Genomic DNA, 25,986 nt, shown 5'->3' on the forward strand with positions numbered 1-25,986 from the left:
TAAACAACAGGCGAGACAAAGGGGGCCAGCCTTTTGTCCTACAGACACCCGGAGACACAGTGGCTGCTTTGTAGAACCGCCGAAGTGCTGGGCAGCATGTAGGGCTGAAACCCAGCAGGCAACACACAGACAAAGGCTCGGAGATCTGCTCCGTAGCCAGAAGCATAGTTCCTTGTGGCGAGGCCGCATAGCAGCGGGCTCTCCCAAGTCCGCCAACCGAGCAAGTCCTTTTCCGGGGCGCCACAAGTGGGCGCTGAGCCTGTTCTGGCTCAACTTTCAGCCTTACACAATAAATGCAACCTGGGGATAATAGACAAAAAAAAAAAAAAAAACAAGCCCACCAAACAGCGGTGAGGAGTCCCGGGGGCGTGGCTTTTTCTTGTGTTTTTTTCTCGCTTGTTTTTGCCTTTTTGCTGCGTGTTATCATGCCTGAGATTCCAGAAGGCTTCTTTGTCGCGTGGCGTGCACTTTTTTTTTTTTTTTTTCCTTTGTTTTTTACATTTTTCTTTTGTTCTTCGTGCCCACGCGCGGGGCTTGTGTTGCATGCGGAGTCATTATTATTATTATTGACCGCATCAGGCGATTCAGCCCGACAAAGAACTCAAGGCACATTATTTGGTTCCGTTGGCCGAACACTGTTGCTGTCCGTTGACCGCCGCCCGAAAAGGATTGACAAAGAAAAAAAAAATTCTGCCAGCGAAGGGAGTGAGCCAAGAGATCGGGTATCAGCCATGAGCCAAAGAAATCGGATGTGTGTTGGTCTGTGGCAAACCGACGGTCATATCATGCAGCCATTATCGTTAATATATGTGCTGGCTGGGGCCATGGCATTGAAACCTCTTGTGCAAGATGGAATAATGTGGGCTGCCGAGCTTCGGGACGCTCCATGGATCCGGTCCCCTAAAGGGAATCTGAGTTTCCGGGTACGCCATTTCGATAAGTCTAGATGAAGAAGTATGAAGTGCATACGGAAGCGTCTACGAAGGTGCTTGGAGTCGTAGTGGTCGAGAGTTGGTTCACGTCACTCTCCGTGTGAATTGGGCATCCTCCAGGATCTTGTGGAGGCCATAAAATCTGCAGGCGGCACACCAGTTAAGCCGTGAAAGAGGATATTGAATGCGCGAGGGAGGGGAACAAAGTGACGCGATGGCGGCGTTGCGGAGGATGGAGGATGAGCTTCGTGCTTCAAGGGGACCAGTCCTGCGGCGCGAAGCCATCGGCTTTGTTGCTAGTTAGTTCTCGGAGGCTACTGCTGATGCGCCATGTAACAGAATAGGAGCGGCGACTGAAACGATGTCTTTTCAGGGCCGGGACGGTGGCCCGCGGCGAAAGTTGACCCGAACCAAAAAAAAAAATGTCCCAGGAGGCGAACAAAAAAAAGGAATTGTTTATTCTCCTGCCTGTTCAGTCCGTAGTCCGACTACAGATCGGAACTAGCAAAAGGGGGATGTGACCGCGTAGACTGCCAGCGATGTGATCGTGCTCCGCCGTCCCTCTGTGCTGCGTTTGTGTCTGCCGTCGCCGCAAAAAAAAAAAACGCTGAAACGGCAAAAAAGATGTTATCTGAGGGCTGACCCGGATTTGAACCGGGGACCTTGGGATCTGCAATCCTACGCGCTACCGCTGCGCCACCAGCCCTTGTACTTGATGTTAGCGACATAACTTGTTGGGTACTTATACACCCCAACGCCGAACTGCTGAGTTCTATTTGGCGTCTTTTGGAACTTTGTTCCCAGAGGCTCGCTCGTATCGCGCAACTCCAACCACCCCAAGCGCAGCCCTCCGCCCTTCCGTTTGGCATATTGCCGCTCTCCACGGCCGGACAACATCGGCTTGCCCGTATCAGGGAAGTGCAAGTTCGGCTTCCTCGCCCCGTGGCCGGGTCGTGGGCTTGGCTTCATCTGCCCGCCCGTCACTACTACTACTACTACGATGGGGTCCCTCAAGAACAAGGCAATGGTGGTCCCCCCGCATCCCGTGGGTTCAATCCCGGGTAGTAGTGAGCTGCATCGGTCCTTTGGTTTCTGCGTGCCTTGTGCCAGGCTGCCCACGGCACATGAAAACTACAGGGATGGCGGTCAAATGAATCAATGATGTTATTTATCATGGACATAATATACGCCAAGGGTCGCAAAAACAATCTCTTCAATGCCTGGGACAGCGATATTTCCCATCTACTATGGCCTGTGAAACCATTATATGCAGCATGTGGTTTCGAACCGTCCTGTAGCCTGTTTGATTCAGGGCATTTAAGCTTCTGTGGCAAATGGTTGGAAACTTTCACAGGTGAGCTTTCTGGAAATCAAACACAACTCTGGAAGATCGGAATTTGCGGCAAATTTGGATGCAAACAAAATTCGGTTCCTTGATCTAGCAGCAAAGACAGTCCTCCACCGATCAGCATGCCAGTGTCCACCGCCAGTGGTCGAATCTGCTCGTCCAAAGTAGTCGATGATACGCCGCGACTCGTATCTTTTGCACCTACTCCGTAGAGAGCTAGAGGATGGGGTGTTCTACCCATGATGTCTAAAAATACGACGAATTATTGAATCTTCTTTCAATCTGTACTCCGCATGCAGGCACGTTTTTTTTTTTCCCTTTCCCATTGTTATCGATCGTCGTTCCGAAGTTTTGGATGTCAGCCTCCAACTATTTATTTTAACTTCCCACCCGACAAAGATCGTTCGGATGACGAAGTCGCACTCGGGACATTATTTGTCGTTGATCTGCATGGCCCATAACGTCTAAACCGGCGCAGCCGAGGAACAGGGCGAGGCAGCCGCGCAATATGCTGCGACGAGCGAGTCAGACAAAACGCGCGAGATCTGGGACCGGGTTCCCATGACAGGGCCTGCTCGCCGCGTACAGTTGAAAACCCATCATAAAATACAAATAATATGCATCGGCAACGGGAAGCATGCGGACAAGCAGCTTGGCCGTGCGGGCCTTCTGTGGTCACGGCGGGGGGCCCAGGCCGCGCGGAAGTAACATGCCTTCGAAACGGGAGCTCAGCAACTCCACCGGGGGGAGGGGAGCACGCAGACAAGCTGTCTGGGCCGCCGAAGTGCGCGGGCGGGCGCCGATATGATGGGCGTGGCATGGCAGGCCGGACACATCAGACAAGACAGGCGGGCTGGCGGGGGCGTCAGCGTTTCAGGGCCGTGGAGCACGCGGCGGGGGCGCTAGCCGTATGCGGGCTAGGCGGGCATGCTGGCCTGCAGGGCTTTTTCGCTGGCGGGCACAACGTGGCGTCCACGAGGGCGCGCGCGCGAGAGCACCGCAACGCCTGCGCCCGGCCTCCCCGACGGCGCTTGCTGCGCAACTGGCGGTCAGCGCCGTGAGTACTCTGTAGGGCGCGCAGGTAATGCCGTGGGGAGTCTAGGCGAGCGGGCGGCAGATCGGCTCTCAGGGCGTGCTCGCCGCCTGTCGCCAACCTTCGGGAACCCGCAAACCGACAGGTGTTTTGGCGGGAGCATCCTGCAGGCAGCACGCGGGCCTGTCAGAGCCTGAGCCTGAGTACTCCGTATAAGGAGTCTAGTTAGTCGCGGCGTATTATATTAGCGGTTATTATTATTATTATTATTATTATTTATTGTCGGCTGTCGAGAAATTAAATCTGAGCAGATGATGAGAAATCAGCGATCAGCGCGTGTCTTGCTGATCCTGGCCATCCTGCCCGCTGCGCCGCCAATACGAAGCCCCGGGCCTGGCGGCGGTGCGCGCGCGCCGGCGCCCCTGGCTGCCCGCAGGCGTCCAGGTCGGCAGTTCCCTTCGCCTGTGCGGATCGAGCCTGGCGCTGCTGCTGGTGCTGGTGCTGTTGCTTGCTGCTGCGGGAGATTGGGGCCCGGCAAAACACTCCCCGCTGCGCATTTATTCGCCGTGCCCGCCCCCTGCGAGCGAGCTAGAGTCCGCCGGGTCATGCGTGGAGAGAAGGAGAGAGTTAGCTAGTCGGTTAGTTCGTTCACTTAGTTAGTTAATTAGTTAGTTAGTTAGTTGACTCGGCTTGGTCCTGCGCTGGCGTGCCTTTGGCTCATCGCCCGCGACCCCGTTCTGCCTATTCTTATTCTTATTTTTTATTTTTTGCGGCGCAAAACCTTCGCCTCCCTGGCTTCCGCTCGCCTCTCCTGCCCGGCCTTATTTTATTTGATAAACAAGGCCTCGTCATCTGGTGTGTTGTCGGAGAATTGGTCGTGAGTCTTGTCACGCCTTGTCGTCTTGGGGCCCGTCCGTGTCCCATATCCGCTCCCTGCCTGGCCTCGACCTCGACCGTCGACCTCGACCACCTCGCTCGCCCGCCTCTAGCCCGCTGTCGTCACCGACCTGCCTGTGTGCTGACTTCACTGCGATCACGCTCGTTGTACGCGGTTACTCTCTGCTTCCACAGCACTCCTCCTCGCTTCGCCCTCCCCTCCTCCTCCTCCTCCTCCTGCCCTCGAACGCTGCACAACCCACAGCCGTTCCCTCCGCGACCGTGCCACGCAACATCCAGTGTGATGAGGAGACGAGACTGTCTTGAGTCTTCGAGCATAATCGCTGTGTGGTCGCCTATGTGAAATGGGGAACACGCAGACCAAGCAGGTGTCGTGCAGTGACACAGGTTCGTGATCGCAGCTGACGACTCTCTGCTGCGCTCGAATCATTTTGTTTTAACGCCTGGGTAATCTAGTCAACCTGAATCACTTCCGCCTCCTTCGCGTTGTTGGGAAAGGCGCCTTTGGCAAAGTTCGTATTGTCGAGCGCAAGGACACCGGCTTGACCTTCGCTCTGAAATATATCAGAAAAGATGAAGGTACGCATATCTCCACCCTCAGACATGCTCGCTGCTTGCTAACTTGGACCAGTGGTACGCTCCGAAAGTGTTCGAAATATTATGCGAGAACGCCGTATGCTAGAGCACCTGAACCACCAATTCCTGTGCAATTTGAGATATAGCTTTCAAGATATCGAGTATATGTGCGTCTAGCCCCGGTCTACGTTTCTACGGTTCAAATGGAATCTGACAAAGAGCCCGCAGTTACCTCGTTGTGGACCTTATGAATGGTGGTGACCTCAGATTTCATATTTCACGAAAGTGTTTTACCGAAGACGCCATCCGGTTCTGGATTGCGGAGTTGGCTTGTGCTCTGCGATATATCCATAGCCAGGGCATCGTTCATCGAGACCTAAAGCCAGACAACGTCCTGCTTGATTCCAGAGGCCATGTGCACCTGGCTGATTTTGTGAGCAAAACACGCTCGTATTGCGAGGAAGACTACTGATTATCTGTAGAACGTGGCATCCGACTTCAAACCTTCGAGACCGCTGACAAGCAAATCGGGCACTCTTGCCTACCTTGCCCCTGAAGTATTCGATGGTTCTGGTTACCTTAATGAAGTTGATTGGTGGTCGTTAGGTGTAACATTCTATGAGTGCATCTACAACAAGGTACCAGAGCCCGATCCGCAGGTGTAACGTTCCACGAATTTTAACTCTTATCACAGAGACCGTTTGATGGCCGCAGCCACTCACAACTGGGAGAATCTATCATGCGCGCTCAGCCTAAGTACTATGTGACGAACCCCGCCGTTACCGTTCCTTGCCTACGAGCTATGGCCGCCTTGATGGAAAAAGATCGATCAAAGCGCATCGGAGCCACCGGGTTCGAAACCTTTACCTCTCACCCTTTCTTTGCCGAGATCGATTTCGATGCTTTAGAACGGCAGGAGGTCGATCCCATTTTTGTTCCTTCTAGCGAAAAGACGAATTTTGATGCCACGTACGATCTTGAGGAGTTGCTTTTGGAGGAGGCGCCTTTAGAGGCCAGGGCTCGCCGACAGAAGCCTAGAGCAGAGCTAAGAGAAGATGCGACGCCCAAGGAAATCAGAGAAGATGAGCTGTACAAAATCATGGAGACAATGTTTGAGCCGTTCGACTACACCCTGGTTAAGTACGATGGGTATGTTCTTTCGGGACCCACCCACCACACCAAACAATTGGCTAACTTTTACCTCAGAACGGCTGCGGCCGCTATTGAAGCGTCAAGGTGTGTGAATTTCTCTCCTTTCTAGCTCATATCGTAACTAACACCCTGTCGTAGTAACCCCGAAGAACGTCTTCCCTCCACTACACCCTGCCCAGGCTCCGTGCACTCCCGACAGGTCTCGCAAGTCCGCTCCGGAAGCATATCGCCGTCTCTAACCGAAAAATCTTACAACCCTTCCAACGCTTCTGACACATACTCTCCCCTTGGTGAAACCACACAATCCTTAACGTCTCGAGACATAAATAAACACCGCGGGGCACATTCCGCTTCGCCACCAATCCAGCGACCTCCCACTTCCCAGCCCCGACATTATCCCTCTCCACCACCCTCCCATCAAAGATTCCCAGGCACGACTCGAAAGACCAGTAAAGGTGGAGGTGTACAGATGGTCCTTGAAGGCTCTGGTAGCTGGAGCTCGCTTGCAGACCAGAATAGCATAAATGAAGGAGCGAAGGGCAAGAGCGCAAATGGCATGTTCTCCTTTCTGCGTGGGAAGAAAGGTCGTGAAAAGAGCCCCAAGCCCACTGAACCAGGAATACTGGGTAAAGAGGGCGCCAGGCAAATTATTAGTTGATCGGGAGCGACTCTCCACGATATTTGTGGACCGAAACTCTACGAACGATTCAACTGCTTCGATTAAATGGAGTCATTAACGACAACCAACTTTGTCTCATCCCACGACTTCGTGCCCGAGTGTCATGTTACCACGATAACGACCACCTGCACTACCAGATGTGCCTTTCTCAGACGCACCCTTTACTTTTTTTACTTGATCCTTTTTGATACCATTCGTCTCCATACCCTCCGTCGAAAGCAGTTTTTTAATGCAACGATGTTACGGCATATCTTGGGGGATAACAGATTCTTTGTTAATACTTGGGTGGTACGATGCTTCATGAGTTTCGTGCTGTTGTTACATCTGCATAGGGCGGAAAGGCGTTCTTCATTTGGCTTTCTTTTCTTCTTTTTTCTTCTTCACTGTCGAGTTCAACAAGGCTCATAAAGATCTGCAAGAGTTCTTGATTTAGACACTTCTTTTCTTCTCTGTTATTTTCTCCTCTTGCTAGGCCCTAGTTCAAACCCAGTTGCGGGAATTTTCTGATATTTATTGGTCGGGTGATTGTGTATTATTGGCTGCATTTTTTCTGTTGGATTCCCCTCATATACCCGTTTTTCAAATTGTGGATGGAAACAGTTGATTGATTGTATTGTCTTGTTAACTTTTAGTAATCTTCTATCCTCAATCACATGGAACTCTGTGTAGTAGCTTTCTCTCAGGCCACAAAGCGATCCTTGCGCTCTATGGAGTCCTGGAGCTGGAGCCCCTTCTCGGCATTACCGTTTCTGGCAGTTTGTTTACAATGATGTCATTTCGGCTTATCTAACACACGACGTTATTTCATCTAGAGCGTTGATTGGCCAGTCCACACAAACCGTAACTTACTTCGCTCTGCATAAACACATTTCCCGAACTGAGCGATCTCGTGTTGTTTGGCCCAAAAGATCCAGACTCTTCGCAATTGGACTTTAGAGACACTCGTTATACTACATACTTTTTACTAGCCAGACTTGCACACAATTCAAGGTGCCAATTTTTCACTCATTATTCATTGGCACCGCCGTGATTTGGGGGGCCGGCGTTTGTTGAATGCAGAGCTATCTTCAAATTTCCTGGTCTTCGGCCATCAGCTAGCCTAACTAACTATTACGGCGAGACTTTTGCATACTATCACTCTTTTCTACACCGCCCCCTACGAGTCGATAGATCCGACCTCTATTGCGTATGCCGCACCGTTCGCGAGATCGTCATCGCGGCTATGAACCGGAGTCGGAGCGACCAAGACGCGTAGAGCGACGTCGATATCACGATAGAGCCGAGCATAGTTACGATGACGATGATTTTGATACGGAGGAGCAGCACGATAGCGAACGCGACCGCCGTCAACGCCCTCGGCAGCGGTCACGACCACACCGGCGCTACGACCGCTATGATACTCCCGACGAAAACGATTACCATAATGATGATGATGATGATGAGGACAGTGAGATAATTGTCGTTGATTCAAGGCCGAATTTTGCCAGGCCACCGAATGTGCGGCCCAGTCCCAGGAGGTCGACGCCGCCCCGACGTCAGGTTGACAGGGAGCGATCGAGGAACCAGAAAGCGAAAGAGTCTCCTGCCACGTCACCGATCAAGAAGAGGGATCGGGAACGGGATAGACGAGGCGACCGCAGGAGGAGAGACAGTACTGGAGATGAGGCCAGACGGAGGGAGAGGCCGGTGCGCGAGAGGCATGCCGAAAGGGATATCACAGATGCGCGGGCGCGCAGCAAGGACGAGCAGAGACGGTCGAGAAATCGCGAGAAGGAGAGGGATAGGGAGCGAGATCGAGAGCGTGAGCGGATCAGGGAGAAGCACGCCAGCTCGGGGTCGGCGAACAGTGCGACGCAATTGCTCAGTGCGGATGCACTGTCGAAGTTGAACGCACACAATGCCAAGAGAGATGCCGCCGAAAGGCAGCGTGAGGCGAAGGAGGAAAAAGCTCGTTGGGAGAAGGAGAAGCGGCGGAGAAAGAAGGAGGAGATTTTGGTGGAGAAATCTCGCCGGCGAGAAGCGTCTAGGGACCGTGATCGTGATCGAGATCGAGATAGGGGCCAGAGAAGGATGGTTTCCGGGGCCATGATGGAGGAAGGCCGCAGCCCTGATCTGAGAGTACGCGGTGGTGGTGGCCATGGCCGTCGGAAATATAAGGATTGGTCGGAGTACGACGACGATTATGGGGACGACGATGATGGCGGCGGCGGCGGTAGATCGTGCCTCAGCAATTGGAGCAAGAGGAAGAAGATTCTTGTTATCCTTGGGATACTTGCTCTGTTGCTGATTATTCTTATTCCTGTTGGCGTGGTAGTTTCGAGAAAGAAGAACGATGGTGATGGCCCGGGCGGCAAGAATGATTCGAAGCCAACAAATGATAACCTCAAGGATATTGATCGAAACAGTATTCCAGTGAGCTACTCTCCAGTCACTACATGATACCATTGATTATTGAACTAACTTTCTTGCAGGAAAATGCGAGAGGGACGTATCTAGATCCCTTTTCGTGGTATGATACCAAAGATTTTAACGTGACATACACTGATGAGGCTGTTGGTGGCCTTCCAATAATGGGCCTGAATTCTGCCTGGGACGATTCTGCACAAGCTAATGAATTTGTTCCTCCCTTAAACAAGAAGTTTCCATATGGCAAGCAGCCGATTCGCGGCGTTAACGTCGGAGGTTGGCTTTCTGTCGAGCCGTTCATTACGCCATCTTTCTTCAGCAAGTATTCGGTACAAGACAACATCGTCGATGAATACACCCTCACTAAGCGTCTGGGACCGAATGCAAAATCTACGCTCGAAAAGCATTATGCTACTTTCATCACAGAACAGTCGTTTCGAGAAATACGTGATGCTGGGTTGGACCATGTTCGAATCCCATTTTCGTATTGGGCAATCAAGATTTTCGATGATGATCCCTTTGTTCCGAACGTTGCTTGGAGATATCTGCTACGGGGGATTGAATATTGCAGGAAATATGGCCTTCGTGTGAAGCTGGATCTGCATGGCGCCCCTGGGAGTCAGAACGGGTGGAACCACAGCGGGCGCCAAGGTCAAATTCGCTGGCTAAATGGGACAGATGGAAGCAAGAATGCCCAGCGCACTCTGGATATTCACGATCAGCTTTCCAAATTCTTCGCGCAGCCGCGGTATGAGAACGTCATTACGCTATATGGCCTTGTTAATGAACCGCTGCTGTTAAAGTTGGATATTGAGCCTGTGCTTGATTGGACTACGAAAGCGGCTGGCATTGTCAAAAACAATGGCATGAAGGACCAATATGTTGTTTTTGGAGATGGGTTTTTGAAACTATCGAAGTGGAAAACGATTCTTCAGAATACGGGGTACAATCTTCTTTTGGATACACATCAGTACACGATCTTTAATACGGATTTGGTTGGCTTGAAGCAGAAGAAGAAACTTGAGTTTGTCTGTGACGGCTGGGTTGACTTAATCAGTAAAAGCAACTCGAAAGAAGCTGGGTAAGTACCTCCTTCCATAAGCACCTTTCGTTGTATACTGATATATGTTGCAGCTGGGGCCCGACTATCTGCGGGGAATGGTCACAAGCTGACACAGACTGCGCCAAATTTCTGAACAACGTTGGTGTTGGCACACGCTGGACGGGAACTATGGACAGCCCCACTGCCCGAGAACAGGTCTTCAGGCCTCTATGCCCAACTGACCCCAAGTCATGCAGCTGTGACAGAGCCAACTCTGATCCGTCTAAGTACCCTGCTGCGTATAAAAAGTTTTTGCAGACGTATGCGGAAGCGCAGATGTCTGCGTTTGAAAAGGGGTGGGGATGGTTTTACTGGACTTGGGAAACCGAGTCCGCTGTACAATGGAGCTGGAGAAGAGGTCGAGAGGCGGGCATACTGCCGCAAAAAGCGTACCAGCCAGCATTTAAGTGTGGAGATGCTCTCCCTGATCTCGGCGACTTGCCTGAGTCTTAGAAGGTGACGACACTATGCAGTTCTCCAAGCGTCGATTGAGTGTTTGAGCGTTAAAATGTGAGCGATTTCTTTTTTGATGTTTTTTTGGGAGTTACTGGTTTTCACTTTGATTCTTGTGGAGAATGTATTGAATTTGTGGGGGGTTTAAGGGGGGAAAGGCAATCCTATTTTGTGGGTACATAGGATGGATTTATACCCTGCGGTTCAGCTATTAGAGGCAATCGGTTTGCATGCTTTGTCCAAGTATTATTGCGTATTGAAAAATGTGCTACAATATTCTGAGATTGAATAACACAGGATGTGAAAATAAGCGTTCGAGTCTGCTATGTACAGCGAATGTATACTATGAACTAGATCTTAATGTATGTATGTACATATATATATATATCTCTCTCTCTACGAGATAGCTGTTGTTATTAAGCTACTCTTTACCCCTAACACCGGAGCAAAGCCAATACTAAATGTTCCTATCAGTGTTTCTTTATGCCTTCTCCTTTGGGACCCCAACGATTTCCACAAGCTCGGTCTCAAAGATGAGCGTTGAGTTAGGCGGGATGGGACCACGCTGCTTGTTGCCGTATCCTAACAATGGCGGGATTATAACCTTTCTCTTATCGCCAACACACATGTTCATAGCACCTTCATCGAATCTTCGAGTGGAAATCAGCGTCAGCCGGAGAAACAAAAAACACGTTGCGCCAACTAAGTGCTTTCACATACCCCTTAATGACCTTCTTCTGGCCCAGGGCGAACTTCAAGGGCTCCTGGCCAATGCTCGAATCGAATTCAGTGCCGTTTGTGAACGTCCCGCGGTAGTGGATCTTGATTGTGTCTCCCGCCATTGAAGGGCGTGAGCAAATCTCACGATGCGTCAACTCGATGAGGAGCTCGGCACATTCCAGTCCAGGGGGAAAAGGGATGGCGGCAGTGGTTGCCGCTGCAGCAACTAGAAGTGCAAGAAGTCGCATTGTGAATGAAGATATTTAGAATTTGTGTGATGCTGCCTGCGGACTCAGTAGTTATTGTGGGGTCGGGAGATTTGTATCGACATTCTGTCAAAATGGGTGGATATCCCCATGTATTTAAGCTTATCTTTAGATTGGATATTCTGCGGAAGCCAGGTACGGTACGGAGGGCTCCGCACGGAGTGCTACTTTGACATGTAACTAACACCCTGTCAATATAGGATGCCTCAGGGGCCAGGGCGCACATTCAACATGCGATCCTTGATAGGATCAGGATAAATTCCCGGCCCGAACAAGGAAAATCCTTGAGAGGGTACGGAGTTGTTGACTATGCTCTATATCCCGTACTTGAACTCTTGCGAGCATATGGGTATATCATGCCCTTTTTGATGGAAACTGATTGTTTATGCTAGCCATCTCTTGCAGAAACAAGATGTGTTAACTAGCTGAAGCTTTGAAACTTCTGTGTGTTTCGAAGTGAAAACCCACCACTAGAGAACATTGTTTTATTCTCAGTTAAGGGCATCGCTAGCTACCATGGAGTTTGATTGTTCCCGCGACAATTACCAGAAGCAACTGATGGAGGATTGGGCGAGGAAATTCGACAGCTCACTTCTCCAAATCGGGGAAATGGCGGGAAAATATCGCCAAAATCCCCGATGTACTCTAGTCTCCAAGCACTGTGGTTCTTTTAATTTTTGTGTTCGACTGCATTGGGACGATGATGGGCCAGACTGGCTGATTCGTTTTCAAATACCTGGCAAAACAGTTTTTGCCGATGAGAAACTTCGCGGCGAAATCGCAGTTATGAAACTCGTTCGCCAAAATACGTCTATACCTGTTCCAGAGATTATCACTTATGGCTCAGCGGCCGAGAATCCAACTGGCCTAGGCCCCTTCATTATCATGACTTGGCTTGAAGGGGTGCGGATGAAAGAGCTGATGGAAAAAAAAGTATGCTCCCCAGATGGTTTTGAAGAAACTCTGCTGGACCCAGAACTCGATGCCAATACACTGAGAACTTTGTATAGCGAAGTTTCTGGCATACTTTATCAGCTTTGGACTCTTGAATTTGATAAAATTGGCTCCGTTGATTTTAATTCTGATTCCAATTCATGGGAAGTCAACAGCCGACCAATAACGCTTGGTATGAATGAGCTGGTAAGGTACGGCGGAATAAATGAAGAGAATTTAGCTTGTGGAACCTTTGAATCATCGCTAGACTACGTTTTTCATCTTTGCGAAATGCGTGAGTTGCATTTTATGAAGCAACGCAACAGTGTCCATGATTCTCGTGACTGCCGAGCTAAATATACCTGTCGCCGCTTTCTAAAATCCACTGCTACTTTATTCACCTCCAAACGCGATATCAACGGGCCTTTTAAACTATTTTGCGATGATTTGGGGCCTGGAAATATCTTGGTAGATCCGATAACAAACAAGGTGACTGGTGTCATTGACTGGGAATTTTGCTATGCTGCACCTGCGCAATTCGCAGCATCACCACCACCATGGCTTCTTTTGAAACCCATTAGCCATTGGGTGGAAGATTCTGGTCTGCAAGCATTTTTAGATGTCTACATCCCGAAATTCAATGTTTTTTTGGAAACACTACAAGAGCATGAGACAAACCGGCCTTCGATAAATACGGATGAAACTTTGTCTAACCGCATGCGAAATGCACTGGAGGATCGTACAGTCTGGTTTAATTTCGCAATTCGAAACGGCTGGAGTACCGATAACCTTTACTGGAACTTGCTTGATAATTATGTTTATGGAACGGCACTACAGACAGAAAGGGTTGCACGAACGACTGGCGAAGCCCACCTCCGTAATCACCGGGAGACTGTCGTGCGCTTAAAAATCCTAGAACTCCAACAATACAACCGTGAAATGAGGCAAGATGTACATGTCGAATACCAGCAAGAGGAGGAGGACGAGAAGGCCCAGTATTGGTTACCCCCTGAGTCATTGGTAAGCTTGCATCCACTTACTGTCCTTAGAAACCAGAATGGTTGACTCCCTGGCCTTACTAGGGATCGAAGTGCCCATCACAGCTTGTAGCATCAAAATCCTGGTGGTGGCATAAAGGAAACCATACAGTAGCTATACCTATTCTTTTCGCGGCGACATTAGTAGTACTTTGCATGCACCGCCGGTATCCATCTGGGTACTGATTTCTTTTTCTTTTTTTTCAGTATTTCGGACGCTTGGAAGTTAAACCCACAATATAGAATTGAGATAGTACTATTTATAAAACACTGTAGTATCACTCCTAGGATTCCATTTGTTGGAGTGACCACTTCACGCGCCCTTATATGTATACCCCTTACCCATGGTTCATCTGGCGGGTGAACCTCGTGAACAGGCTAGAAGGCTTGGCAAGGTCGCGGTATGAAATCTTAATTTAACGCGTCTCAACGCGACAATTTCTTCTCACCGAGAGAGAGTACAGAGAGCACTCCGCAATGTCTATGATAAAATGTCCCCGAGAACTCCATTGAGACCTATCTCTGACAACAGAAAGACTTGACATGATCTTATTTACGCAAGATATCTTCTACAATCTCCTAAAGTTACCTACTCAACTGGGTCACTTGTCTTCAATTTCAACTAACACTATAGATGAATTATCTTGTCCTTCTGTTTCTATTTCTGGAAGCCTAGTGAATCAATGCAAACCTTGTCACTCAAACTGTCTTCGAGGTTGGACGGACTGTGTGCGGAGCGAAAGGAGTGTATAAATTGACTGGGCGAGTAAGAAATGGATGGAGCCTGGCCTCGCTCTTTAAAGCCCAAGAACTGAGTGACGGAAATGGGGCCAATGCTAAAAGGTCTTTATTATAGTGTTTATTTCCAGAGAAGTATGCCTCTAACTTGCTCTATAGAGTTGTTATCAAAACGCGGCCTGCGGAATGTCGGGCGCCCCTAGAGGTGGAATACCGCGAGCACCTCAGGGCAAGCGTCTCGTCATGCCAATTCATACGGCCGCTCCTTGATATCATTCCTGATGTTAACGATAGTCCAACTAGACCGAAATATGACAATAACGCCACTCATCAAATGGCTGCCAGTCATATTCCCCCAGGTCTCGTGTTCCAATGGATGGACCACAACCTGTATGATTTTGATCCTCGAATATACCGGCGAGATTATGTGTTGGCTGAGGCAGTTGCGACTGGGGCACTGAAAGTCCTCGTTTCATTTGAGAATAATAAGCGAGTGCATTCGGGCAGGATGACTGTACTCAACATTGTCGTATCAAGACTAAGCATATCCAGATATCAAACCAGACAATATTTTACTTAACTACTACAGTCCTTGTACCTATGAAGTGAATCTTTCTGATTTGGGAGAATGTAAAGAGTACAGACACCACATACTAAGACGCGATACTGACTGCAGCATAGCAAATTATGATGGGTTTTCTAGAACTCTTACGGGATCCTCGTTGACACGCGCTCCTGAAGTATGGGAAGGCAAAGGCCATTTCCATAGCTCTGATATTTGGGCTCTCGGAGTGACTTTGTTTGAGCAATTTAGTCACTCCGCCTTTAGTTTTTCAGTGATACGAGATGATGTCCTGGTTGAAACAATTATGCTTGCTAAACTCATGCGCCTTTTCCCTGAATGGCATCCTTCTCCCGTTGAATGGATGGATGTATACGGTCAAAGCCTCGGGCAGGTATTCGCTGACGCGACGCGTATTAAGGACAGCATCCCAATCGAGCCACTAGACCAGTAAATACAGCAAATGGATATCCAAAGGGAATGGAAAAGCTTACTCCAGTTGCTACTCACACTCGATCGAAACAAAAGATGTTCTGCCTCGGAGGTCTTGCAGTCCCCTGTATATCGGGCTATAAAAACAATCCCTAATAAAACCCAGAGGTGACATCCGACAGTATCTCAATATGAATACAGAGTAGACTCTCTGAAACCTATTCTGTGACGCTTAACTAAATTCGTGGGTGCCCAGCCATTGGCTTAATGAGGGGATTCCGCCCAGGCCTATCCCACGGTCTTCTTGCAACGTGAGAATACATTAAGGCCAACCGTGATAACTTCCAGACTCGAAGAATTCCTTTTCTCGGAATTTGGCAATATGACAAGCGAAATGGGTAGGATCTTCAAAGCTCGTGTTTGTCTTAGACCAAGTACGTTCGAAGCTACCAATCAAATCTATTCAGGAAGCAGACGCCTGATATCAATAACAAAATGCCATAAATCTTATATCCAGTTTTCTCTTGAACAAAAATTTATTAACTATGCAGTATGTTGCAAAATCGACAAGGCTTTCTCGGTCTAGTAAGTTGGTGTCTTGAGTTTTAGCAGCTTTCAGATTTTACAGTGGGAGAATTCTAAATTGCTGTTTTCATGATATCCTTTCAAGTTATATTCACGAGAATGACAGAGCACAAGCAGTCGCCATCGATATATACCAAGTGATCGAATTCTAAGGAATTTAATATTTCAACTAGGGTCGGTTAACCACCGGATGATATCCCCACGTCGCTTAGGATGACGAGCGAGGCCGTTGTCAATTACATTCTTGGTTTGGTAACAAGGAGACCAGCGTTCCCCCGTTTTTCATCCGCCTATTCTGTACGAGACTATGGTCAACGCAACTGGAAATTATCCATTCTATTTTTTATATATTCTTACACTCACCGTATCTTGCGCGAAGAGGCGGTACGACATCCAAAGGTTCGACCCTGTATAGCGCATTTGCTAGTGAGCTCGAGGCCCAATGTGGAGGTCCGTGAGATAAATTAGCTTGCGGTTCGACGGCCACAACGTTTTCTTTTTACGAATAATTCGGGCTATAAAGACATTGCTTCTGAATGTGCAAAGGCAACCTGCATGGGCACCAGTATCAATAATGCAAATTCTAGCAAGTTTTGTAGTTTCCAGGCGGGTTTCACAGCAACGCTAAAAAATATATATATCTTGATCAGAGTACACCCTCTTTAGCAGAGACATTGGTCGTTATTCCAGGCTCAACTCTACTGATGAGTGCTGGAAACGGCAGCACGGTGTATAAGGGGTTTCTTGCCGTGATTCAGGTCAGCGAATATGAATTCGGCAGTGTGCAAACCTGGCCGGAGATATTTGATATAGTCCTTATCCATGTGTTTCTGAGACGAATGTGATTTGTCTGGTGTATGTACATGTACTCTGACTTTGTTGCATGCTGGTTATAGATTTTACTAGGCCCCAGGGTATATTCGCTCTCGTGTTGAATAGCCCGGCTAGCCCTAATCTGCAGGCCGGGCCCGAAGTGGCCAACTCAGTGAACTCTGGAGAATAGGAATGGATAAGGGTGATTTGTTCCATTATATTACTAGCAAAGAGGAGGATGAAGGCCCAAGTCTCGAGGATTCTCAGCATGAAGTACTCCCTCCGTACATGGTCATAATGATTCTACTTCCAAGAATTTGGTTGGTCCAAAAGTTGAGACATTCGTTTACTATGATTATGTTATGATTATCCGAATAATATCTCGTTTTCTTCGGGAGGAGTACCCATGGAGAAATTTAAGCCTAATCAGCATACAGAGTATATACTTTTAATCTAGAGCATAATATTTTCTAACCCACGTAGTTACTCTATATTAGGTAGTCAGCGCCGCAGCCCAAAATTATTGAAATACAAGAAGTCATTGTTGCGAAAAGATATGGCAGTCTCAACTTGTCAAATATTCACATCGTAGCCTTTCGGGTGGGCATTGGAGTGTTTTCGACTTAGGAGGGCATATACAATTACTATCACGGTACATATTTCACCGATTAGCGGGAGTATGCGGCGCCGCGGCGGATTGCAGAAGAACAGAGCTTACTAGCCACCGTGGGGACTCGGAACCACCTCGCCATCACCAAGTCCTTTAGAATTACACTATTGAATGGAGTGAGTATCCGTTGTCCATCAATAATTGGGATCCATACTATGTTTTTACACTGGATATTTGGTGCCGGGTCGTTAAGTTGCGAATTTGTTCTGGCGGAAGCAAGAGCGAGAATAGAGGCGATTGCAAGGGCCATGAGGAGTCGCATTTTAGGATAGCCAATACGTTCAAAATGAATAGTACTTTGCAAAAGAATTCCAGTATTTTGTTGCATCTGCTCTCAGGCGTCAACAGCTAATGTATCCAAAGTCATATTTAATCCCCCGCTAAAAGTGCTGGTAGCAGCGGAAAATGATATTGTACAAGCAAACCGGAGATAACAGCATAGGAATGTACTCCGTAGATGCTCCGTACTCTGTACTACACACAACATTCCAAAGAATCGGTGCTACACCAAATGTCAGTCGCATATCGAGAATCGTAGGGAGTACGGAGTACAACTCGAAGATGAAAAGAGTGGCTTGGCGGTGGTAAAAGGGTGTCACGTGACTGGTATGGCCGGCCCGAGGCGCCAAGTCTCTTCTGGTTGCATGAGTTGGGCCTGTTTTGTCCCAGTTGCCGCCTGAACTCCGCATCAGATGCTTTGACATCGTGATACTCGTTTATTGATGCTTCGCGGCCATATATACTGGTTACAGTGGTTTAGAAATCGTATTGGCTATTTTTTCAGAGTACCCTTCCATCCTCTAAACCGGAGATATGCCCTACTCTGAACCATGTCCGCTATGCAATACGAATGTTGATTCCGCCTTTAGTGGAAGGGGGGTGGAAGACTGGAAGGCTTCTTTGACCCTCCTGGAGCTAGAGCATGATGGCCCAACACTTATCACTCCGCCTGTTACTTTCATGCTCCGTCATGACCAACATGCAGTTCATTCTGCTTGTTGGTCCATCTTGAATGGTGCAGTTCTCTCCAAGGATATCAGCCACCGGTGGTTAGGTAGTATCCGCGAAATCTTTGAGGATTTAGAACCCCACTTTGCTGAAATCCAGTGGCCCGAACGCCCAGAATTTCTAGAAGGGAGCTGGCAGAGTATACCTGCTCCTGAAGCTAACAAGCTCGACTCTTCCGTTATTGGTACTTTTGGTAACATTTTCCTTCCTGTAGAGATCTTACAAGTCATTCATAGCCACTTGGAATGCTATGATGACGTCCGCAATTTTACCCGGGTGATAGGAGTGGATCCTGCCCCAGCGGCTTGGCTAGCATTGGGGAAAACTTATTTTGGGCCCGGGTTAGCTTCCATAAAAGGGACTCGACGACAAATTGCAGATATAATCGAGCGAATTTTGTGGAATGTTCACAATTCTCCGACTTGCCTTCCTCATATCGCCAACTATTGTGCTGTCTGGGAGAATGTTAAACTCACACTTTCTATTTTGGCACAAACCATACGTGGGTCAGACATATCTTCCGTAAAAATTGACGATCGTTGTGTCGTTCGCTGCCGCGACGTGATAGGAGCGCTGAAGCACCAAAAATCTCTCCCTTTGAAATCCCCCTGCAAATTAACTGTGCATTTTACATCAGTCCGAACTCGGGATTATCTTTGTGGCCTTCAAATTAACGACGATTGTGCAGGATATACAGGAAACTTATCTTTGTCTACGACTATTGAAGAGTTTAGAGGTTTACGCATAGCTCTAGATGATTACGGATTTCTATCTCTTCAGGTCAAGGATGGAAAGTCATGGCAATTACATACCTGTGGTACCTTGCCGCCGAATGAGATTGAGTACCTTTCATTTGCTCAGCTAGAGTGGCCCATTTGCCAGGATAGCGAGCTTATACTTTGCTTGGATGTAGGTCCATGTTACCGCTCTCAAATCGACACTGCACTAATCTTTCGCAGACATTCAAAATCCAAACCATATCATACCATTCACAAGACCTAGAGGAGGAGTTACCGCATTTCTCAATTTGGCATGGGGGGTTTCCTTCACCCTACCTCACTCCATCGGTTCTCTTCGATCGTTTTCCCAACGAAGGTATTAGACCTTGTACCTTCCTAGACCAAGGTCTTGACACGGTCATATCGATCAGTGCATTTGTCGACACTTGGTGGCAGTCGCTTTCTGGAATAGAATTTACGTTCCGTGGAAAATCAGATACTGCCAGACTCGGCCGACCTGCAAAGACCTTTACTAAACTATCATTCAATCTTGATTGGGAGCAGGGAGAAATTATTCTAGGGGCTGGCTGTGCAGTAGCTCATCACAACCAAGGACTCTCCATCAAGGTAAATTGATGTTATTATCCTATCGATTGTTGCGATACTCACACCTTATATAGTTCTTCACAAATTTCGGCCGCAGTGTAATTTTTGGTGGCCCAATTCTAGGAGACTGGCATACTATAAAAGGCATCGCTGGAATATATTGCTCTTCTGCAATATTTTGCCACACCTTTCCAGTAAGCCATTTTCTGAGCGTAATGACATCGTCTGATGGTCAATAAAAGGACGGCTCCATGCCATTTATTTCTTTCTTTGGCGTATTGAAAGAATGCACAGGGAGCCACAACTTGATAGTCGATGATGTTGCCACCATTGAAGTGACTACCTGGCCTCAAGAAATTGTCACATTTGATAAGAATGAGTCTGTCTTAGGTTTCGTTTCTAGATCCGACTTAACCTCGATTTCGGGCATTACAGTATATGCAGAATCCCTACTCGAAGAGGCTAGGCTTACCGGAATTAAAATATATCATTTTGATCGGAACCCGGATTTATTAGGAGAGGCACGCGAGGAAATTCACACGTTTTCTGTAGCGGATGACCTAATCAAAATAGAGACTTACTACTCAATGAACCATGGATCACTGTGTCAGATCCGAGGATTCCGTTTCTGCTTTGAACTGGGGCTTGTGGAATTGGGCAATACAGAGAGCGTTTTACAGAGAGATATTGCTGTATGCAAGGTAGGAATAAGCTACTCTTTCTCTATAGTGTTTTTAACTCTAGCTGCAGTCATCGCCAACTGTTGTTTATTGGGTATTCAACGGCTCTCTTTCATACTTGAGTGAGAGCGCTTCCGATATTAACATCACATTTGCTACAGATTGGAAAGGTAAAAGTGCCCTCCGAGGGTAAGCCACTCTCAGAGGAATTCTTGTTTCCTATTTTGCAATTCATCCGAGAGGCATTTTCTTTTACAAGATTTTTTTGCGCCTTTTAGCTCTTCCATTTGAATATGCTTGCGTCGATATCATCGAAGCCGTAAGTTGCGACGAGATTTCTCTAAAATAGATACTACATATACCATGAACAAGCGCTTTCCAGTTGATCTTTCTATTTTGGTATTCTCAAACAGACAAAATAGATATTTGCAGGCGCCCTTCAGCCATTACCGTATTTGGCAATCTTGACTTCACCCCACCGTTTCCCCGGACTCCCTTTGGCATCTCTTTTTTCTCTAGGCATACCCATCAAGGCTCCATTATCATCTTATACCCTCTGAAAGCAACGTATTTGACTGGGCTGGTGCCTGCAGCATAGCTTATGCTGACGTAAAGTCAATGAGGTTCCCTAGAGAGTATAATTCAATGATTTAGCTGATAATTACGAGCTATCATGAATCAAACTCAAGATCTTCAGACAGGGGACGACCCGATTGGTATCACTGATGATACAGCACTATCACCTACTTCTAAAAAAGTTCTGGAACAATGCTCTGTGACGGTTACGGCGCCTCCCGAGGAACAAATTCGGACTCTTATTTCTCGGCCTGTTAACTCTGACTTTGATGGCACTTCCGGGTTCCATTTTGCTCGACGAAACCATGCTATTACAAGCTATTCTGTAAGACCACAGCCAACACTAGCCAGAGGTGGCGATCACCCCGGAGGAGGTTGTCCGTCGCCTGCTATTGGAAGTTATAACCCAAGCTCGTCACTCAACCAGGGCACGAGCCAGATGTAAGATATTCCATCATCTAAGAGAAGTTATGTTTAGAAATTCCCTGTGCTAACGATATGACTTTTAGAAACCCAACTAGCACGACTGGCTCTTTTCAAGACATTACTGTCGAGCAATGTCAACCGGACCATTCGCTCTCTCCATTAACGCGGCAGCAACCATTTCTTTCTATAACTAAGCCCATGCAAGCTGATAACCCGGCACTTAGAGCGTCCCATTTAGAACCCTGCACGAAATCGATGACATCAAAATATCATGGTGAAGAAAATAGCAAGTTCCCATCTCTATTATTATTTTCAGAAATTTTACTAACTCATCTCTTAGTTACCGATGATAGATCTAAAGACGAAGCTATGGTAAGTTTATATCTGAGCTGACAATGTTACAAAATTAGCTTGTAGCCTTGGCATCTCTCAATATCCCACCATACTAATTAGCGACCTAGAATATCAGCCAAAGTCACAACACTTCCCTGTTTAGTAATGACCCCACAGATTTAAATGGGTCCAGACTTAGTACCGACAGACAATCGAACCCCGACTCACGATCTGTACGATCTGTTTCCACTTCTGCAACCATATCTTCTAAGATATCAAAATTGCCAAACCCAGTCGCCGGCAATTTAGTCAACAAAGCCATAGTCAATGATGCTAATCTTCCATCTCAACCATCTGAAGAAGATCTTCACTATCTATTAATTCACAAATTAAAGAGAAGAGAGCAAGCCGAAGCTGAAACCGCTGCCCTGCTGGAGGAAGTAGAGGAAAAGCTGAAGGTGGCTTATCAAGAGAACAATACCTTGAAAGATCAACTCAAGCAAGTAGAGGTACGGTGTGAGGTACAGGAGACAGAAAGGTCCACCCAGCAGGATTTGATAGAAAGATGGAAAATCAAGTTCAAGAAACTTCGGGATTTCGTTGTGGCAATTGGGAATGACCATGAATCCCTTCGCAAAGACGGACAGCTTCTGAAGTCTCTACAGGCATTGTTAGCTCGAAGAAACCAAAAACTTCTAGTGGAACTTAGACAATTGAATGGCAAAAATGACAAAATGGATAGGAGTTTAGCTGAGCAACACGCTCAGCTCATTAGTGTCCGATACGAATGCTCTGCCATTGGGCAATCTCTACAATTGAGCGACAAAAAGTTTAAAGATGGTGAAAAATATCTTGCTCGTGAACAAAACCGCACTGCTATGCTCGAATCCTTTATCCGAAATCAGTCTAGTAGGAGTTTGAAGCAAATACAGATATTGATGAAGAACCACGTTGAAACAAACACCAAGCTTGACACATTTTGTGACCAAGTTAATGATATCATTATGAAGGCCCAGTCTGACATGAAAGCAGAGCTGCAAGCTCCTGCTCAGTCCTGCTTAGAGCTGCTGAGGAGGATTGATGCGGAAGGGTTGAACACACAAAATCTTTTCTCGCAAATTGACACTACTATGCGGCGCCTGTTTTCTGAGTTCGCATTTCCTTCTACTCCTATACATCAGAGATGCTTACTTGTCTCAGGTTGAACACACGAAACCAGCAATCAACTCAGAAATTAGATGCAGACGTTGATGCTCAAACCCAGCAAACATTACGGACTTTAAATCTAGTTAAAGACATTAGCACTTCCTTAACGGCGTCATCTGAGACTACTCGTCAATTAGAAAAATCGAAAGAGACGAATATGCTTCTTGACCAAAAAATCAAATTTCTCGAAGGAGCGTCTCTGGCAGCGAATAACGCCAATTCTGCCTTGAAACAGCGAGAAATATATCTCAATGAAGAGCTTATGCGTTCTCAGGGCGAAGTAGTCTTACTAAAATCGCAGCTAGCTGATGCAACTAACCGTGTTGAAGACTATAACGAATTGATTGAGTTGCGTATAAAATTCAGCAATACATCTGCAAAACTCATAGATGCAAATCACAAGCTAGAAGCAAATGAAACCAATATATCTAGGTTAGAAGCTAGTTTGGAGGAAAGACAGCATAGCCTCCAGGAAGCTGAGGCAAAGATCTCAAGTCTGGAGAGGGAGAAAGTGAAAGTTGGCGAGGATTCTATGATTGTTGAAAATAGAGTGAGGGCAGAGTTTACAAGGGCCAGTTTGCTAGCAAAAGAGCAGGACCGTGCCCAATTTGAGCAGCAGTTGCATGAGCTTCGCCGAGAAAGAAATACAGTGAAGAAGAATGCTGAGACGATCCAGGAACAGTTGGTAACACTGAAATCAAAATTGGTACGTCAGAAATTTTAACACGGAAAATTATAGTTTTCCTAACAGTTGATTAAGGCCACGGTAAATGCTACACGTAGCGAGCTTGAAGAAATTGTAAGTATCAATTTATATAAAAATTGATGCCACGATAGCTGAAAATTTTCTCAGGTAGCAGAGATCCGACCAAAGCTCGATAATTTAGAAAAGGAGAAGCAAGACCTGGGGATCCAATTAAAGCAAAGCCTACAAGATACCGCAAAGTCGAAAGCTGAGATGGAACGCGCGCTCGGTGAAGTGGAAAGACTAAAAGCAGATCTAGCTACTTCTAAAAGCGCAGCAGAACAATCCTACAAAGTCTGTATATTACAAGAGCAATTTGATCTCTTGCGAGATGAGAGCGCTGAAAAGGATGAAAGGATTGCTTCCATGACAGCAACAATCGATACTCTCCGAGACAATTTCGAAAGTGCTCGAGTAGCAAAGGCTGATGGCCTTAAAGCAATGGAAGAACTTGAGGCCTTGCAAAAAACTGTGGAAGCTATGGAAAAGGCAAAGGTAGAGCTGGACGAACGCTGGAAACACCGAGATGACGATGTAGCTTGCTTGACGGCAGAACTAGAAAGGGTCAAAGGAGATTTGGAAACCATACCCAAGTTTCAACAAGCAGTGCAGAACAAAGATGATGAGCTTCAATTATTGCAGAATCAGTTACTTGGAGTAAAAGAAACTTTCACAAAAGTCGAAAATATCTTACGCCAATTCAATGCCCTTAACCCGGAAGAATCGTTATCCCAATCATGTCCTTCATTAGAGAAACGACTAGCATGCCTTATTCGTCGACAGGACCCAAATGAAATGCTGCTGGATGCTGATACTGACGAGATAGCGGGCGAAATGAATACACAGAATTCTAAACATCTTGGTAAAAGAAAGCGTACTGCTTTCATGACACCGAAAGCACTAAAGCGGGTGTCACCTCGAGGTATTTCCCAAGATTGGAAAATGACTGAGGTTGTGTACCACAAGGAAAGCATCAGTCGAAGTATCTCTTGCTCACCTCGGAACCCATCATTCTCACTTCATTCTCAAAGCAAGAAGAAGCAGTTTAATCCCATGACATCGCTGATCAAACCATTTTCGCAGATTGAGTCGAATGCAGGTGTCCAAGATGCCTCACCTACTGACCTAAGTAAACTCCTATCTACGTCCGAGGTCCAGATCAATGGGCTTCCTGTTCCATCTACCCCGGAGATAAAAAAAGATGGACCCAGCACTCCATCACCCAAGTTTTTGTCGAGGCCTGTAGAAGTTGCAGGAGCTTCACAAGAGACAATGCACCCTGAAGTCATCACCGGAGATGATCGCCAATTGCAGGAGAAAGATAACAAAAGTATAGAAGAACCCTTACTACAGGACACAAAAAAGAACCGGACCTCACCCAAAGGTATCTTAAAGGAAGCCAAGCTAAATTCACTTCCCACAAATGTAGCTCAAGGAGTATGCACCCCATCGAAAGACGAGCAACGAACTTGCGAAAGAAGTGTGTTACCACGTGCTCCGAGGCGACGATCTCGTACCTCTTCTCAATATTTTAGCTCTACAGAAGATTCAAGCTCCGTTTTTCTGAACACTCGACGGTCATGGGCAGTGCAAAAAACAACTGATACAGCAGCAAAGTACAGCAGGCCTCGCCGCTATGGAAAAAAGAAAGGTATGCCTCCGCATATTCGCAATATGAATTTAGGGAGATAACCAATATATATTAGTGGACCTCTACAATAATCGGTTCAAACAAGCCAACGGAGAGTAGAAAGTGTGGGAAAAGATGTGTTAAAGTGCGACAGAAGTTAAAAAACACCCCGAATGAAAAAGAGCTATGTTTCAGTATTTTAGAATATAATATTTAAGTCTATGCCTGGTAATTATGAATAGATGAAAAATTTGTTATCTCTTTGCTGAAGAACGCCATTAGTACTATAAATAGCCAACAAAACAATACAAGTCCGTTAGGACATTTTCAATGAAACACAGTGAATTTTCAATACCTCCAAACTCCACCATTCGCATCATTATATTTGAGAAAGGGTTGGTCGAATATATGCAATGCAACCACAGAATAGGGCCCGTAGGGACAGTTGGTTCGATTTGAGGGTGTTCAAGCTGTAGTTGTTCCCCGTACGTTTCAGTATCGATTGCAAGATAATTTATTGCGCGGAAGCGAATGACGTCTAAACTCCACACCGGATCTGTCCTGCCCACTTCATCCCTTGAACATAGTGTAGACAATCTATTTCCCACCACGCCTCGCCTCCAAAAATAACACTTTCTTCTTTACAACAGGATCGTATTTCAACATGCTAAGGGGTCTTCCTGTGCGGGGTCGAACGAAGGTCTTGTAGTAACCGGTCATAGC

General features: G+C 47.1%; 6 protein-coding genes and 1 non-coding gene across 7 annotated transcripts; 5 read left to right on the forward strand and 2 right to left on the reverse strand.

The window, feature by feature from the left end:
* Positions 1-1,566: 1,566 nt before the first annotated feature.
* Positions 1,567-1,638, reverse strand: LOZ57_005620. The gene has a single exon. It is a non-coding gene; the product is annotated as a tRNA-Cys (tRNA).
* Positions 1,639-4,554: 2,916 nt separating this feature from the next.
* PKC1_2 (Serine/threonine kinase) lies at positions 4,555-6,596 on the forward strand (the record flags this gene model as incomplete). Its single annotated transcript, XM_049254649.1, has 8 exons — positions 4,555-4,597; positions 4,667-4,789; positions 4,842-4,953; positions 5,015-5,219; positions 5,269-5,424; positions 5,481-5,935; positions 5,993-6,022; positions 6,077-6,596. 8 exons carry the CDS (start codon positions 4,555-4,557, stop codon positions 6,594-6,596), a joined length of 1,644 nt encoding a protein of 547 aa, XP_049106332.1.
* Positions 6,597-7,805: 1,209 nt separating this feature from the next.
* Positions 7,806-10,578, forward strand: LOZ57_005622 (uncharacterized protein; the record flags this gene model as incomplete). The annotated part of the gene is made up of 3 exons (XM_049254650.1): positions 7,806-9,029; positions 9,089-10,104; positions 10,158-10,578. The coding sequence occupies 3 exons, from the start codon at positions 7,806-7,808 to the stop codon at positions 10,576-10,578; spliced, it is 2,661 nt and encodes an 886-aa protein (XP_049106333.1).
* Positions 10,579-11,059: 481 nt separating this feature from the next.
* On the reverse strand, positions 11,060-11,546 carry FPR2_2 (Peptidyl-prolyl cis-trans isomerase fpr2; the record flags this gene model as incomplete). Its single annotated transcript, XM_049254651.1, has 2 exons — positions 11,060-11,228; positions 11,299-11,546. The coding sequence occupies 2 exons, from the start codon at positions 11,544-11,546 to the stop codon at positions 11,060-11,062; spliced, it is 417 nt and encodes a 138-aa protein (XP_049106334.1).
* A 534-nt stretch (positions 11,547-12,080) lies between these two features.
* On the forward strand, positions 12,081-15,288 carry LOZ57_005624 (uncharacterized protein; the record flags this gene model as incomplete). Its single annotated transcript, XM_049254652.1, has 4 exons — positions 12,081-13,517; positions 14,391-14,761; positions 14,862-14,902; positions 14,954-15,288. The coding sequence occupies 4 exons, from the start codon at positions 12,081-12,083 to the stop codon at positions 15,286-15,288; spliced, it is 2,184 nt and encodes a 727-aa protein (XP_049106335.1).
* A 2,859-nt stretch (positions 15,289-18,147) lies between these two features.
* On the forward strand, positions 18,148-20,540 carry LOZ57_005625 (uncharacterized protein; the record flags this gene model as incomplete). Its single annotated transcript, XM_049254653.1, has 5 exons — positions 18,148-19,251; positions 19,302-19,688; positions 19,742-19,861; positions 19,910-20,368; positions 20,418-20,540. The coding sequence occupies 5 exons, from the start codon at positions 18,148-18,150 to the stop codon at positions 20,538-20,540; spliced, it is 2,193 nt and encodes a 730-aa protein (XP_049106336.1).
* A 480-nt stretch (positions 20,541-21,020) lies between these two features.
* Positions 21,021-25,325, forward strand: LOZ57_005626 (uncharacterized protein; the record flags this gene model as incomplete). The annotated part of the gene is made up of 7 exons (XM_049254654.1): positions 21,021-21,364; positions 21,433-21,623; positions 21,690-21,721; positions 21,811-22,832; positions 22,883-23,594; positions 23,649-23,687; positions 23,742-25,325. The coding sequence occupies 7 exons, from the start codon at positions 21,021-21,023 to the stop codon at positions 25,323-25,325; spliced, it is 3,924 nt and encodes a 1,307-aa protein (XP_049106337.1).
* Positions 25,326-25,986: the final 661 nt, after the last annotated feature.

The sequence above is a fragment of the Ophidiomyces ophidiicola genome (assembly GCF_022830035.1).
Source record: "Ophidiomyces ophidiicola strain CBS 122913 chromosome Unknown scaffold_30, whole genome shotgun sequence".
NCBI classification, from domain to species: Eukaryota; Fungi; Ascomycota; class Eurotiomycetes; order Onygenales; family Onygenaceae; genus Ophidiomyces; species Ophidiomyces ophidiicola.